Source organism: Styela clava, chromosome 13 (assembly GCF_964204865.1).
Source record: "Styela clava chromosome 13, kaStyClav1.hap1.2, whole genome shotgun sequence".
Taxonomy (NCBI): domain Eukaryota; kingdom Metazoa; phylum Chordata; class Ascidiacea; order Stolidobranchia; family Styelidae; genus Styela; species Styela clava.
Genome location: NC_135262.1, coordinates 11,761,081 through 11,775,817, shown reverse-complemented (window position 1 = coordinate 11,775,817; position 14,737 = coordinate 11,761,081). Strand labels below are relative to the sequence as shown.

General features: G+C 34.1%; 2 protein-coding genes across 2 annotated transcripts; one reads left to right on the top strand and one right to left on the bottom strand.

Annotated features, from left to right (window-relative positions):
• The first annotated feature begins 381 nt into the window (after positions 1-381).
• Positions 382-4,057, top strand: LOC120333456 (deoxyuridine 5'-triphosphate nucleotidohydrolase-like). Its single transcript, XM_039400887.2, has 4 exons — positions 382-667; positions 1,883-2,094; positions 2,867-2,937; positions 3,701-4,057. The coding sequence occupies exons 1-4, from the start codon at positions 483-485 to the stop codon at positions 3,755-3,757; spliced, it is 525 nt and encodes a 174-aa protein (XP_039256821.1). The 5' UTR covers positions 382-482; the 3' UTR covers positions 3,758-4,057.
• Positions 4,058-5,525: 1,468 nt separating this feature from the next.
• LOC120333451 (josephin-2-like) lies at positions 5,526-13,185 on the bottom strand. Its single transcript, XM_039400883.2, has 4 exons — positions 12,959-13,185; positions 12,086-12,211; positions 8,632-8,826; positions 5,526-7,861 (listed from the first exon to the last, which is right to left on the bottom strand). Exons 1-4 carry the CDS (start codon positions 13,129-13,131, stop codon positions 7,729-7,731), a joined length of 627 nt encoding a protein of 208 aa, XP_039256817.1. The 5' UTR covers positions 13,132-13,185; the 3' UTR covers positions 5,526-7,728.
• Between the last annotated feature and the right edge of the window lie 1,552 nt (positions 13,186-14,737).

The window sequence follows — 14,737 nt, the reverse complement described above, 5'->3', positions numbered from 1 at the left end:
TACAGTACCGGTATAGTTTAGTAGTACTGACAGAAGTACGGTACTTTCGGTGGGCGTAGCATAACAAATTTCAGAATTTTGCATATGTCTGTATGTTGTTCCTGACATTCATGTCATAGAGCTTGACAAAGGGGTCTCATGTAGTTTTGTACCTAACATACTTCTAGTGGGCGTAGCATAACTATTTTTTCACCTGTCAATCCTAACTCCCACCTGACTACGTGGCCTACGCCACTTTCAGACTTCCCAACCTTCGTACCCTTGGCTCTATCCTCTCAGCCATCAGACTACAAACCTTTTCTCTATTCTTTTCCCAACAGACATTTTCTAGCTAAGGTCAGTACAGCGGTATGGAAAAAGTGATTACGAACATAATATAACCAACTTTGTTTTCACTAATATTCAGTCGCATTCCCTCCCTAATTTTTCCTATTAGTTTTAATTTTCATTATTCCTTGCAAACTTCATACATATATCTAATCATGGAAGTTGTCCATCAACCACTTAAAGAAATTGACACAAACACAGGTTATGCAGATGGGCATATCAACAAGAAACCTAGAATGTCAGATGCTAGCATCCCAACATTACAATTTGCCAAACTGTCTAAGGAAGCAACTACACCAACCAGAGGATCTGAACTTGCTGCGGGGTTTGATTTATACAGGTATTTTTATCAGTGTTTTCGTATATTTTCTTCAAACAATATTCTACATATACATACCAGTATACAGTCAATTTGTAGTGTTATATTCGAAAAAGGGCTCAACCCACCTAATTGATTTGTGCCTTAATGCAGTAATGAGGTGGTAAATCAATCCTTTTTTTTCACCATACTGAAAACACACATTGTAGCCTACATACAGCATGAATAGTATTTCACGGTGAAAACAGACTCAATAAACCAGTGCTGTTTGTTGAGCAGGGATGTCCTAAATGAATTGAATTTTCGAAAGCCATACATTCACATTCAAACTTGGTTATATTGGATATTAAAATTACTCAATTTAGACATAATTTAGAATACCTTCATTCTGCACAATTGCCATCTACTGATTTAATTTGCAGACTAAACATGCCTATTTAATTTCTGACAGTTGTATGAAACAAATGAAAAGTTTTCGGGTCTGGTATAGTTTAGTACCACATCCACTTCTAGTTGGCCTGGCTCAACAATTTTTGCATATGTCAATCCTAACCCCCACCTGACTACGTCACCAAAAAATTACGTCATTCCGACATCACAGTGGCGTAATAAGGCTCACCGAAGTATGCGGATGGCCGTCCAAAACGCGCAGACGATAACCCGAAATTGAGCAATCTATTTCTCTCGTTTTCACGTTGCAACGATCACGATAGGAGAGAGAGAGCCGGCTTTAGCAAGTTCTTATTGGCGGCGCAGATGCCATTCCGGGCGATCGTAATTATACTTTGGCAATCCCTATGACGTGATGGTGACGTCGTAGTGACGTAATTTTTGGATTTCGTAATTTTAGTCAGGTGAGGGTTAGGAATAACATATGCAAAAATCGTTATGCTACGCCCACTGGAAGTACTTGTGGTACTAAACTATACTAGACTCAAGTTTTCATCACTAAAATGATCAGTCTACGAGTATATGATGATTTGTTCAGATTTCCTGATTGGGGAGTATGGCATTGTACTAATTTATACTGTTGCTACCTATATTAATAAAATGAATATTTTTTACAATTATTAAGAATCATAGACAAAAAAAACAAGCTCTTTTATTATAGAAGCATGGATAATCATCCATGCTGATTTTGTTTTGGGTCATATAACTCAGTCTTGTAAACTCAATATTAATCAATTCCAATTCACAATCCCACTTGTTTTAATTTATATGATTCTCTTTTTTCAGTGCATATGATTATAAAATCCCATCCAGAGGGAAGGTTCTTGCAAAAACTGATATTCAAATAGCATTACCTGAAGGTTGTTATGGAAGAGTCGCACCAAGATCTGGTTTAGCTCACAAACACTTTATTGATGTTGGGGCTGGAGTGATTGATCAAGATTACAGAGGGAATGTTGGTGTCATATTGTTCAATTTTTCAGATGAAGAATTTGAAGGTATATTCGTGTTCATTGAAGTAATATTATTGAATCAACTACTGAATTGCTTAGAACTTCCATGAAACTTTCTCTGTTCGGCGCATCATACCAAGCGTTGGGAATATGATTGCCATCGTACATTTGATCACCCTGCATAGGTTAATTGGTTGGAATCCTATGAAGATAATTATGTGTGAGAGGATTCCTGTACCCCTTCCCACTGTTTATGTTATCCCTGGGGGATTATGGCTTCCTCCACCACAAGTATTTGAATCAAATGACTGCTAAACTTATTCCATACTCAACAACATGCACTGGTAACCAGATGAGATGCCATGGTTCGCGATATGATTTAGACGTCTTATCTCTTTCCTCCCCCAAGATAAATAGATAAAACACCTTTCTCTTACTACCTATGAAGTGGCAAAATGGAAAAAAGGTTGTTTTTTTTTTGTTACATTCACACCAAATAAGTCTTATGCGAAAAATTCTACTTAGAATGAAGGTAGTAGTAGCTACTAGCTAGTTAATATAGAGGTACTAAAGTCTGGAATAATCGTAATTTTTGTTCTTTGCACAGCTTTCCATTTTGTCATAAATTTTGTGGAGTTAAATCAATGCTTAACGACGTTTTAACTTCGAAATGTGTACTTGGTTTTTTTTTAATCCAAAGTAGTCAATATTAAAATTATCTTTGTTTTTTGAAGTCGTTTAGTGACAATATCATACAGGTTCATTTTCTTTCTTCAGTTCATGTTCTCGCAATAAACAAAATAAACTTGTTTTACAGTAAAGAAAGGTGCTCGTATCGCACAATTGATTTGTGAAAGAATATTCATTCCTAAATTGCAAGAACTTGATGTGAGTTTCCTCCATTGTAAATACCTAATACCACTCCCAATTCTTTTAACATTGTTGCCTCCATGTCTTAATTTTGAGAGACTAATGAATTGAATGATAACATCTGAAGGCTGAAGCAATTGCTGCAAAATAGTACAACTGAAAAGCTAATTTTGTTCAACACTGATTAGGCCCAGGTTTCTAAAAATACCATTCAGGTTTATCTGTTTCCACATTGATCAACAGCAATGCGAACATTAATTTGAAATACTCGATCACCAATTTGAATAACAGTTTAATTAGCAGTGTCGCAATTATTACTAACGGGTCCATCTTGCCTGGGTAATGTTCACTAATCTTGGCTGTGTGCTGCATCGTACTAAGCGTTAGGAATACGCTCGCCACCGCACCTCTCTCTGATTACCCTGAGTGGGTTCGAATTCTGTGGGGGATTGTTATGTGCAAGAGGTTTTCCGGACTCTTCTCCACCATAGGGTGGTTCACGTAACCGCTAGTCGGTTACAGCTTCCTCCTCAGTCAAGTCCATGCATCCTAAACACTTAACTGGCTAATCAATCCCACACCCGTCTAAGGACCGGACCAGGAATCATGCTTCACCAGATTATAAAGCAGATTAACATGCAAATCCTATCTGCCATTTTTAAAGTTGGCTTGGGACACAACTAGCCCATTCAAAATATTACAGCTATGTTCTGATCAAAATCTTGGATTCGCCTTTTTGAGATGTAATGTGTATGTAGCATTAAAATATTTCTTTCTTTAGAAACTCGATGACACTGTCAGAGGTGAGGGGGGCTTTGGTTCAACTGGACAATCATGATCTATGAACAGACAAAGCAAGCCATTTTTACCACCATTCACAATTGAATATGGAGCACATAGAGAAGTCTGACTAACCAAATCTGCAAATCATCAGCTTCAAGAGTGTAGTTAGTGATACATTGATGTAAAACCAATATGGGAACATTTTGGTGTTTGATTACTGTTATTTCTGAGCAGTTGTTCAATTTTGTATTTTTTTTTATCAGGTTCTGTTCTGCCATTTACCGGTACTGATATTTCCGTCATTGCATTATTTAGTGCCTTTGTTTTTGTAATAGTACACAACCTTCATGTTGAATGTTTTTTGGGATGTGTGTATTTGATTTCAGGGTGCATGTTACAGGAAATTTTATTTGAGTTTGAGAAGATATTTCGTATGGACGAAGCTCCATAACTGCCGATGCCGATAAGAAGCTTATAAACGATGTAAGGCATGTGGTCAGCGAGGTTATTCCAATGTACTTGTGCATACAAAAATCTGACGATCGGTGCCAAAGATCAATTCTAGATAACTTAATAATCTAAATTCTAAATATTCAAATAGCGACCAAGTTGCCCATTTTCTTATAACTTGTTCAATAAAATTCCTTTGCACATGACGTATGATTTTGGCACTATGATCATTTGTCACATAATATCTCATGCGCTGTGAGGGGCGAATGTAATAGTAACTTTTTTCAACTTGACGGGAAATACTATTCAACTAAATAAATCAAACAATTGAATGGATATGTATAAGGAGCTTGTCGTCGACAAACACAATTGTGTCGAATTGATCATATATTACACCGTTTGTACTCAATATTACGAAAAATATTACACGATATAGGTTATACGGTAATAATGATAACTTTTGGCCCGTAAACAATTGTTTTTGTATGTTGCAGCCCTTTCGTTCATTTGGGTTGTGCAGGACTGATGTAAGGCGAAACGTCAAAATCATAATATTTTGAATCGGGAATACGAATAATACTCTGGAATTGAAATTCAAACTGCGAGCGAAAACCACTTGAATAGTCGAAGGAAGTTCAAACAGAAAACGATTTCTTCAGTATCGCACATGCGCAATGTTTTTGAACGTTCATTTCTAGTGCGTTATTATTTTTACGATATTAGATAAAAGAATGTTATTTCTCGAAGAATATTATAAGTTAGTTTTGTTCTATCTTGCAATTTCATCCGAGATTAGAGTCCACGCACCTGAAACAAATAACTGGTTAAATAATCCCATACCCAACATGGACTGGTAACCGGGTAAGAGGCAATGGTTCGTCATATGATTAAGCCGTCTTATCGGCTTCTCTCTCCCCCGGAATAAAGATGTCAATCTTATCCTACCCTACATACAGTGCTGGATTAACTATTAAACAAAATAAGCACGTGCTCAGGGGAACAAGGAAAAGGGCGCAGCACAGAAATTTCCATAGAGGATTTTTCAGTGGTTCCTCAGTGTTTTATGAAACAATTTGAGTTGATCAGACGACGAAGACCTAAATAGAGGCCCGGCTGAAATAAAATTCTCAAGTATCATTCGTTTTAAATCTCTCTACCGATGTTTGTAAGTATCGGAACTGTTCCAGAAAACTAAATCGTGCAAATTAATCGTAACTTGGCCCTCAATTAGTAATGAACACGTTAACTTACTTATTCGGCACTGCAGTTTTCGGAAGCATGGACTTGATGGTGTAGGACAGGACTACTCAACTGGCGGATCTCTGTCCGAATCCGGACCTTGCGACAATTTGATTCGGACCGCACCCAATTCTTAACGTTTCATTTTATAAAATGACTTTTATTGTTTTGAATATATATGAAAAGAACTGTAACGCCATAATGAACAATCTCGATTAGCTGATATTAATCATTAGCCGGTCGAGGAAGTGCGAGTTCACGGATGCCGAAATATAAATTATGGAAACACAGGACCCAAATAATTTTGATGTTTCGTATGCGGATCTTCGGTAAAAATAGTTGAGTAGCCCTGGTGTAGAAAGCCGTAACCGACCAGCGGTTACGTGTACCACTATACGGCGGCGAGGTGTCCAGCAATCCTCTCGCGAACCACGGCCTCTCGTCCGGTTACCATTCCATGTCGGGTATGGGATTAGTCAGTTACAGTTACACTATTCGGAAGTATGGACTTGATGGTGGAGGAAGCCGTAACCGACCAGCGTATTCCCAACGCTTAGCTCGCGCTAAATGCTATTTTGTGATTTCCGGTATATAAAAGCCAAGCCAGTAAAATTCGTATCTTGACGTGGATGAGTATCACAGTGTTGGATACAATACAGGTCTTTAAAAGCCCGGAGTCGCGTCACGGGCGATCGTAGTTCACATCGCTGGCCTCAAATAAGAGGACTCGCGTCCACCAACGCAGGAATCTAACGATAAGGGCAAGCGCAGAAAATTGCAGTATTCCGATATACGCTCCAAAAAACGAATGGTTTTTTACAATATAAAATTTTACAAGCTTCCGGACTTGGGTCAAATTATTCAGCAACGATTTCTCACACATGCTTGCAAAATACCTAGTCTGCGTGCGAATGGTTGGTTACCCTCCAATATATGATAAACATATCAGATCGTTTTCTATTTAAACTTTGTGAAATATATATTGAGAGAAAAAAAAACAATAACAAATGCACCAAAATAGGGTACCAAAGAAAATAATCAACTTCCACCTAGCCACATCCATACCTCATCATTTTATTTTGAAACCCAAATACATCAGTTACTCAAGTTAGGAAAGAGTTCTTACGCAAATGCCAGTATATATATGCATTCATTCAGTTTCAATGTTAAGTTTCAGTTTGTGGGTGTTGATATTTCATTCAATTTCAAGTTTAGCATTAGTAAATCGGTTGCTAAAACATCTTGAACTTGAGCAATCTTGTATGAACGACTTTTCGAGAAAGCCTAGTACATGAAAACAATATACAGATTTGAAAATAAAATAAATGAAACGAAATCTTCGGGTAAACCATCAAAAATGGATGAATTACCATAGATTAGGCGAGAAGAAATTGCTGTCTTAAATACAGAAACATGTGAAAGTGAAAAACTTGGATTACCAATTTGATTGCTATTTTCAACCAGACAAACAAACAAGTTAAACTGCACACTTGATTAGAGAATGACAATGACATTTCACATGCCATGTTAGCTAAGTTATACTATATTACATATATGCACTGGACGAGAAAGTATTCATCATAAAGTAAAAAGACTGATGGTGCAAAAACCATGCCTTGTGGTGACACATAATCACATTGGTGACAAAACTTACAAATTTGAATTACATTAATAGGGTCGTTAAGTATACAGCGAGGCAATGATATATATAAGACGAGATCATTTTTACAGCGATCAAAGGCAATCGTAGGTAGGCATGAAAAACTGCATGAAAAATCCCAGACTTCTTGTTGCCAAAGTACCGTAAAATTCTAAGTGGTTTATTGAAAATGTTATAATATCAGAATAAAAGCATACTTTATTAGCTATATTTGTTTGATTTAAACGATGATTGCAAGTGTAATTCCATTCAAACATAAGCCTTCTGAATGATAAAATATTGACAAAACAAAACAGGAAGCAGGAAGATGAAAAAGACTGAATTATAAATACCGATAAGATATGATGTGCCTCACGAAACGATTCGAACAATGCAAATTTCACAATAATTTGATAGTTCAATATTTGTTAAAGTATGAAATTTAATTATGTTATCCAAGATAATAAATCTTAGATTAAGTATAAAATACACACACAACATTTCACAGAAAAAATTAACTTTAGACAAAACGTTCCGACGAATCGCTTAACCATTCTCAGTTCAGCTATCAGTACTTCTACCAGAAAATGCTAACGGCTATACCTCATCAATGATGGCATTCCAGATTACGGTATTTATAAACATGTCAATTACTGCAAACATAATTCTCATGGCAGCGCATTTTTTAGATCATTCTGCTATGTTGTCTCTAAACTACTCTCAGAATTATTGGGAGTCACAGTTTTCCATTCTCGAGTTTGCTCCACTACATTGTCAACAACCAAGAGTAGTTCACTGTTCTTGGCACCGAGTAGTTTCTCGAGGTAAGCCCTGTAGTGAAAAAAAGCGCATGTTTGTACATAACAAGTTTGCTAACATTGTAACGGCATAAAAGCGATCAATAGCCAGCAAATGAAATATTATTGAAAAAGAAGCGATAAGTTTTGACAACTTTTCGAATATTCATACAATATAGACTTTACCAGGGGTGGCCAAGGTTTTTGGACCAGGGCCATATAAGTATGACGTGAAATGTTTTATGTGACCACACACAGCAAGCGAGCGAGAAATAGAACAAGCTGTGAAAAGCACACTGTTCAATAGAGTAAGCAAATAAACCTAAAGTTTTGTCAAAATTCCATATCATGAAAGTCTGTGGCAACCAAAAATACAGCTTACACAATCATAATCTAACAAGCCTATTGCAGGGCCGGATTAAGTCATGAAACGGGACAGATTTGGCCAGAGGGAGTAGTTTGCCCATGTCGAGACTATATTAACACTACCCACTCTAAGGAATAGAGGGTTAGAATAAAGCGAAGGAAACTGTTTCCATTATTTCACACAATTTTTTGTCTCATTGTCTGCTTTATCATGGTCACTAATCAATGAGCATATGCAACAACCTTTAATTACAGAAACCCACTATACTTAATTGAACTCTTAGAGAACCCCATTTTTGTTTTGTCAAGCATTAAGACTGCGAAAACCCCACTTGAATAACGCTATTTAAGAATAAGCATTAGTTCAAACTCACTTTAAAGTATCATAAATTAATAAAATATTCTCAAGAATATATTCATATTAAACTCTCAACTCACCTTATTAAGTCTCGTCCACCAATTAACGATGGTTTCTTCAATTTTGAGTCAAGATTATAAAAAACCTCATCTATTGCAAGCAACGCGATCCAATGTCTTCGTTTCAGAGGTAATTTGAAAAGGCCAAGATCAATTTCGGATGGAATATTCAACATTAAACCTTTGACACTCGGTAGGTGAAGGGAACTTATGTTCCTGAAAAATAAAGTTGAATAATTTAATTACATTCAACCAGGTAAAATAGAAGATGAGAAAAAGAGTTTATTTGTTTCCAAACCTGTCATTTCACTAAGATTCAATTTGCTGATAATTTTTTTTATTATACAACACTTATTTCTCGCCTTTAGTCCCTAACGCCCTATAGAAGAAGCCACTGATGTGATGTCTAATAAAATGTAAGAAGCTATTATTAATTGAAAGGACTCGGCATTGCCTACTCAACTTAATACACTCTGGGTGAGCTGGACGCATGGGATTTTAACCTGAGATGTGTTTTCTGCCAAGCCATCACAGTTATCAAGTCTTAATAGTTTAACCGCTAGGCGATTGCGCCATCCAGATGAAATAAAATAATTACACAAATACTGAAATTAGGTAACTGCAAATATGCCACCCAGAGTCAAATTATGTTATTATGTAATACATAGAATGCATATCTGGGAGGTGTAGGAAAATCACAGGGCATTCCAATATAATTATTTTTTGAATTTGAATACTGAAATCCAGTAGTATATTGAAAAAAATACATGAACATTCTACTAGTACATTTAACCTGCTATTGAACCAAATTTGGCTGATCTAGATAAGTTTTACTCAGTTTAGCAAATTATATGAATAATTAAAACATTCATCAAATGGTTGAAATCACTTTCAAATTTAAAAATAGAACAGATGATTGAAAGTTTTATTGCTATAATATCCGTCTAAAGTTCATACTGCTGCCAGCCATTTGGATATAATACAGGATAAAAAAAATCTCATTTTTTCCCTCTCGCTTCATTATGCTACACTGTATTCAAATTAAAAATAATGAGCTACCAAAAATTCAAGCCAGATGTTTTGAATCAATTTCCTGACCAAATGATGGTATTATGTCATTGCTTATAAATACCGGTATGCATTTTCTTTAAATCTAAAATACATTGAGTGAGCCAAATACCAGTGGCCTACAAATATAAATGCAAATAACATTCCAATCATACTAGATATTAGCATTCATTTTTGGTAAAGAATGAAGTATAATTTCTATGGAAAATACCAACGATGCCATAATACGCAAACAAACTAGTAGTGGAAAAATACTGTGCACCAAGAGCCCGAAGCTTTGGTTTTTACTGATATAACATTTGAAATAGAAGATTAAGACTGTTACAATGGTATATTATAAGGCAGAGGTGGCAAATCACTGACAGGTGGATCACAAAGTGTCCCAAGTTTGTATTTGGGGTGACTTTCCTAGTGATGAAATGATATTTAGCCGCTTAAGGTTATTATTTCTGAAGGTTTATTCAGTAATAAAAACTGGATGACACTAGGGATGGCCAAATCCAAATATTTTGAAAAAAAAATTTTCACTAACGATTACCGGTACATTCTAAATTGGAGGCAAGTTCATGTGGAAAATAATTTCAGGTTGAACATGTCTGAAACAACGTAAATACAAAGGTAATTGTTTTCTTTACAAAGTTGATCTGCTTGTCTGACAGCTCCAAATCTCTAATTTAAAGAAAAAATTACTGAAAGCAAAAATTATTTGTATTGAATATAATGAAATTTGAATGTATTCAAATATTCGATTCTCTTCGGAGATCCCTGGTTGATACTTTCCCTAGTTCATTTTTCCCCCACATACAAATCATGGATTTGAATTATTTAGAATTATTCAAGTTCGCGTGGATTTGCTTCTCCAATAATTTGCTTTTCCAATATTAAAACGTAAATGATAAGACTCTCAAGTGAGTCCTATTTGAAAACAAAATTTATTAAATTTAAAAGCCTATAAAAATGAGTTGGTTGGGTTGGGAGTGATGTTGAAAGTGGAGCAGAAAATATAATTATCTCATAGTGGATATTGACGTTTTCGTTTTCTCAGAGCATCGACTTCCTTGTTTATTTTTGTAACAATGACTAATCAGCAAAAAGTCCACAGTGACATACCAATTAAAATTCAAAAAGACGCTCAGATACATTTTACAAAGACCGATTTTCAAGCATGATTGCAACATTGATTTGCTTTTGTAGGTTCCAGAGTTATTTGTAAGCTTTAGGTTTTACAGTAATCAAAAAGCAAGATAAACAGGGCTTTTAAAATCAAAAATTTAAATCTCAATACATTTTTATGAAACCTGCTCGAATGTTTTTTGAGTGAAATGGTGATATTGAAAATGCACCAGTTTGCTTATGCCAACTTGCGAACATACTTCGAAAATTTCGCAATAGTAACGCAAGGTGCAATTTTTGTGAACTCAAAGGTTGCAGAAACATCCATTTCCTCCCACACTCTTTTGAAAACATTTTTGGTTCTTATCTTCATTTGATCTTCACATGAATTTCACAAAATCGAGTACCCGGATATAAGTATTGCACGAGTGAAGCCAGAACCTACCAACCCCAAGATTATTAGACTTTCAGAAAAGATGTAACAGCAAGTTTCTCATTGATGCAAACATTGAACAAACCTATGACCTATATTCTTTATACATTACTTGGTTTTAAATCTCACTCAGTAATAACCCCAATCATATCTGCATGTTTTGATAAGCGCTAGTAGAGATTAACATACTAATGTGATGTGAACAATAATAAAATTTTACTAAATCAGGAAATGAATAGGCAATTGTTCAAACAGCATAATAATTACTTTAGTAAGCAACCTAGAAAAATCATATATTCAATAAATCAATAACAAGCCTCATTAAAACTCATATTCTTTGTTACTTAATATTAATCTACAATTTAAAATTCATTTTGAACTAATATTCGGAAATGAAGAATTCAGGCCATATTCAATAGAGAAAAATGCATAAATCATTTCAATTTCATAGCGATTGAATTTGAAAACGTAGAAATGTCGAAATAACCATTGTTTTGAATATTCTTTATTATTTATACAGTTAATATATGTTAATTATTCTCCTTTAATTACACAATGTCAATAGCTTCGAATAACAAAATTATATCAGGAATATTTTAGAAATGTTCTTAAACCAACTTACTGCATCTAATATATCTAATTTAGAATATCATGGAGAGGGTATTCAATTTTGATTTCGGCTCTCATGAGTGTACTCTTTCATTGATAATTATCAAAATTCTATGCCTGGTGTTTTTTTAAGTCTAAAATCGAAGAGTCAGTTCTAAAAATCAGTAACCAGTAAGTACCAAATGACCATTTAATTTATTAAGTCAATAAAATTTTAGCATTACTGATAATGAAACAAACATGAAAACTCACTTTCGTTTATCCCACCAAATGGCAGCATAACCTTTCGATTGTAAAGCTGCCATGATAACATTTACATCATAATCTCCAGTACCGAGTACGCTTTTATGTGGATTCAACATTGTGTCTGGTGATAACCTGAAAAATATAACAAAAAAATATAATAATAGTAGCCTATGGAACAAATTCATTACTATATTACGTATCTTCAAATCAAGTGCATGTTTGTATTTCAAGTTTGAAACTAAAATAAAGATGGAAGGTGGAGTTAATACCAAGTCATACCCGAGCCATAGATAAACTAAGAGTCAAATTTCAAGAATTCCAAAAACTTATAAGAACTAATTTTTCACATCATTGGATTGTCAATATTGAAACTTGACCTGACTCTGGTTAGCTGTTTCTGAGTTTTGGCTTGGCACAGCTCAGAATACTATAATTGATTCTCACAATTGCGCTTTTCAAAATTCTCATCCCGTCACAAGGTGATGCATAAATCCTCTCAAGTTTTTATTGTATCAATCGAAAATCCTCATCAAAAATGTTGGCATAATTAGCAGTGAAATTACACACTAATTACAAAGAGGTACAATCCAATTTAAACAATATAGATTGTCAAAATATCAAATAACAAACATTTTTGTAAACATAATTGTTAATATAGATTTTCGAAATATCTCTTATCTAAAAATTTTCTCAATGAGGAGGATATGATCAACTCTGTTTAAATTTGATAACATCCTAGATGAAAGAATGATTATATATTTCAAATGAATAGAAATTATGTACTTTCACTATTCTTATTGGCAAAGGCAGCACTAGATCAACATGCAGAAACAGTGCGGTTAATATTTGACTAAATAACAAACAACCAAAATATCTCACTTGTAGCATATGTCGTCAAGAATTTCTTTCGAAAACGCATTCGGATCTTGAAATATATTATTAAGAGCGTGAAGAGCACATAATTCATATCGTTGTCTTTCGTGATAGATACTGTTTATTACATCATTGGCATCCATATGTCTCGAATGCCCTTTCCAAGGCAAACAGGACATATTTCTGACAACAAAAGGTTGATCGTAGGATTCCAGTTATATGCCTATTACGATCTGTAATAAAAATGCGCAATAGGTTGTTAGGTTGATTATTAGTCGCAGTATTCAAATTCAAAACGAGATCAGGTCGATTGGAACATATTCTAGAAACAACATCTTTTGTGCAAAGCATCCTAAATTCCTGAAACTTTTGGGTACAATTATACACAAACAGAAGTTCAAGTATTAAATACATTTTTTCCCTTTTCGTACAATAAATTAATGTTTCTGTTTTTTCTCAGGTTCACCCTGAATAATATATAATCTTCACACCATTTTCTGTCTGGTTAAATTTAGTATAGAGTAAATAATAAAGATGAAATGTACTCATTAAACAGCTCAATCCACAAACCAAACTCAACAGTTTCCTTCGAAAATAACCTTATGACTCTACCTTGGAATCATTACTAGAAACCAGACACGAGTCACTGACAATACTGACTTGTTTGATTTGAGCATGATAAAAATAAAAAGGCAACAATTGTTTGTTTAGCACCATATCAAAATACTAAACAATATGGTGGAAAATGGAAAAATACGGAAGAGACATCATTAGTATCACACTGCTAATACCATGTGCCAGAAGAAAAACAAATAACAAAGGAGTCAATTAAGATATTATTTATTATCTTATTGTTTATTATTAAATCATAAACAATGCCATTGAAACAGAAATTGCATTTCTACTTCTTAAAAATAATTACCTTAGTATAAAACAATATATTCATAGCTCTCTACTATCAGCCACATACGAATTGAATGACAAAAGTCATGTGTGGGCAAGCGTCATGCAATGTGGTAGACAGTAACGAACTAACAATAGCAGCAGAAAAAAACTATGACTGAAAACATAAGAGATAACTGCAGATTGAGTTAATATCCTTTTCCTTATACACAAAATATACTCAAACAAAAATAATGATTCATGTTTGAAATATTGAAGTTGTTCTCTTAATAAACATTGACAAAGTATAAACCTCGACAGCCGTGTAATAAATTAATGACAGAAACGTAAGCAAAATCAAGTTAAAAAAATAAGAGAGATAGATAAATATGACAAAGAAATTCAACTAGAATAATATAAAGTTTAAATATACTTATAGTACAATCTCATCATAATCTGTCTCTGTCATAATAAATATAAGCTATATATATATAAGAATTCCACATAGTTAAGTTTTCATTTTTTGTTATCAGTTAAACATAAGTTAAGGTCGTATTTTAAAATGGTTCATCACAAACCTCGAACAACAACGTTTAAAATTTTTTTATTGTTGTACATTATGTAAAGGAAAATTTTTAATGCAACACGATGATCAATACAAATATATGGCATACTGATATAGGAAAATTTTGAATAATGAAGTGCGGATTGATTTATTGTTTCTGAAAGTATTATTTTTATTTTAAATATGTACAGATGTAACATAGAATCTATAATAAGCAAAAAAAAAAAAAAATTAACACCACAAAGATACCTATCGCGACATGCCTTTATATACCTACCGTATATACCTTGACACAGAGGTATTGTAATACCAATTTAAAGTGACAGTGTGACACTATT

Bases quoted from the DNA above. Each gene is read 5' to 3' on its own strand.
- LOC120333451 (XM_039400883.2), bottom strand. From the start codon at position 13,131: ATGTCCTGTTTGCCTTGGAAAGGGCATTCGAGACATATGGATGCCAAT. The intron at 8,827-12,085 runs GTGAGTTTTCAT...TTTATTTTTCAG, and splicing joins ATTTGGTGGGATAAACGAAA to GAACATAAGTTCCCTTCACC. The intron at 7,862-8,631 runs GTGAGTTGAGAG...TTTTCACTACAG, and splicing joins GGTGGACGAGACTTAATAAG to GGCTTACCTCGAGAAACTAC.
- LOC120333456 (XM_039400887.2), top strand. From the start codon at position 483: ATGGAAGTTGTCCATCAACCACTTAAAGAAATTGACACAAACACAGGT. The intron at 668-1,882 runs GTATTTTTATCA...CTCTTTTTTCAG, and splicing joins GCGGGGTTTGATTTATACAG to TGCATATGATTATAAAATCC. The intron at 2,095-2,866 runs GTATATTCGTGT...CTTGTTTTACAG, and splicing joins TTCAGATGAAGAATTTGAAG to TAAAGAAAGGTGCTCGTATC.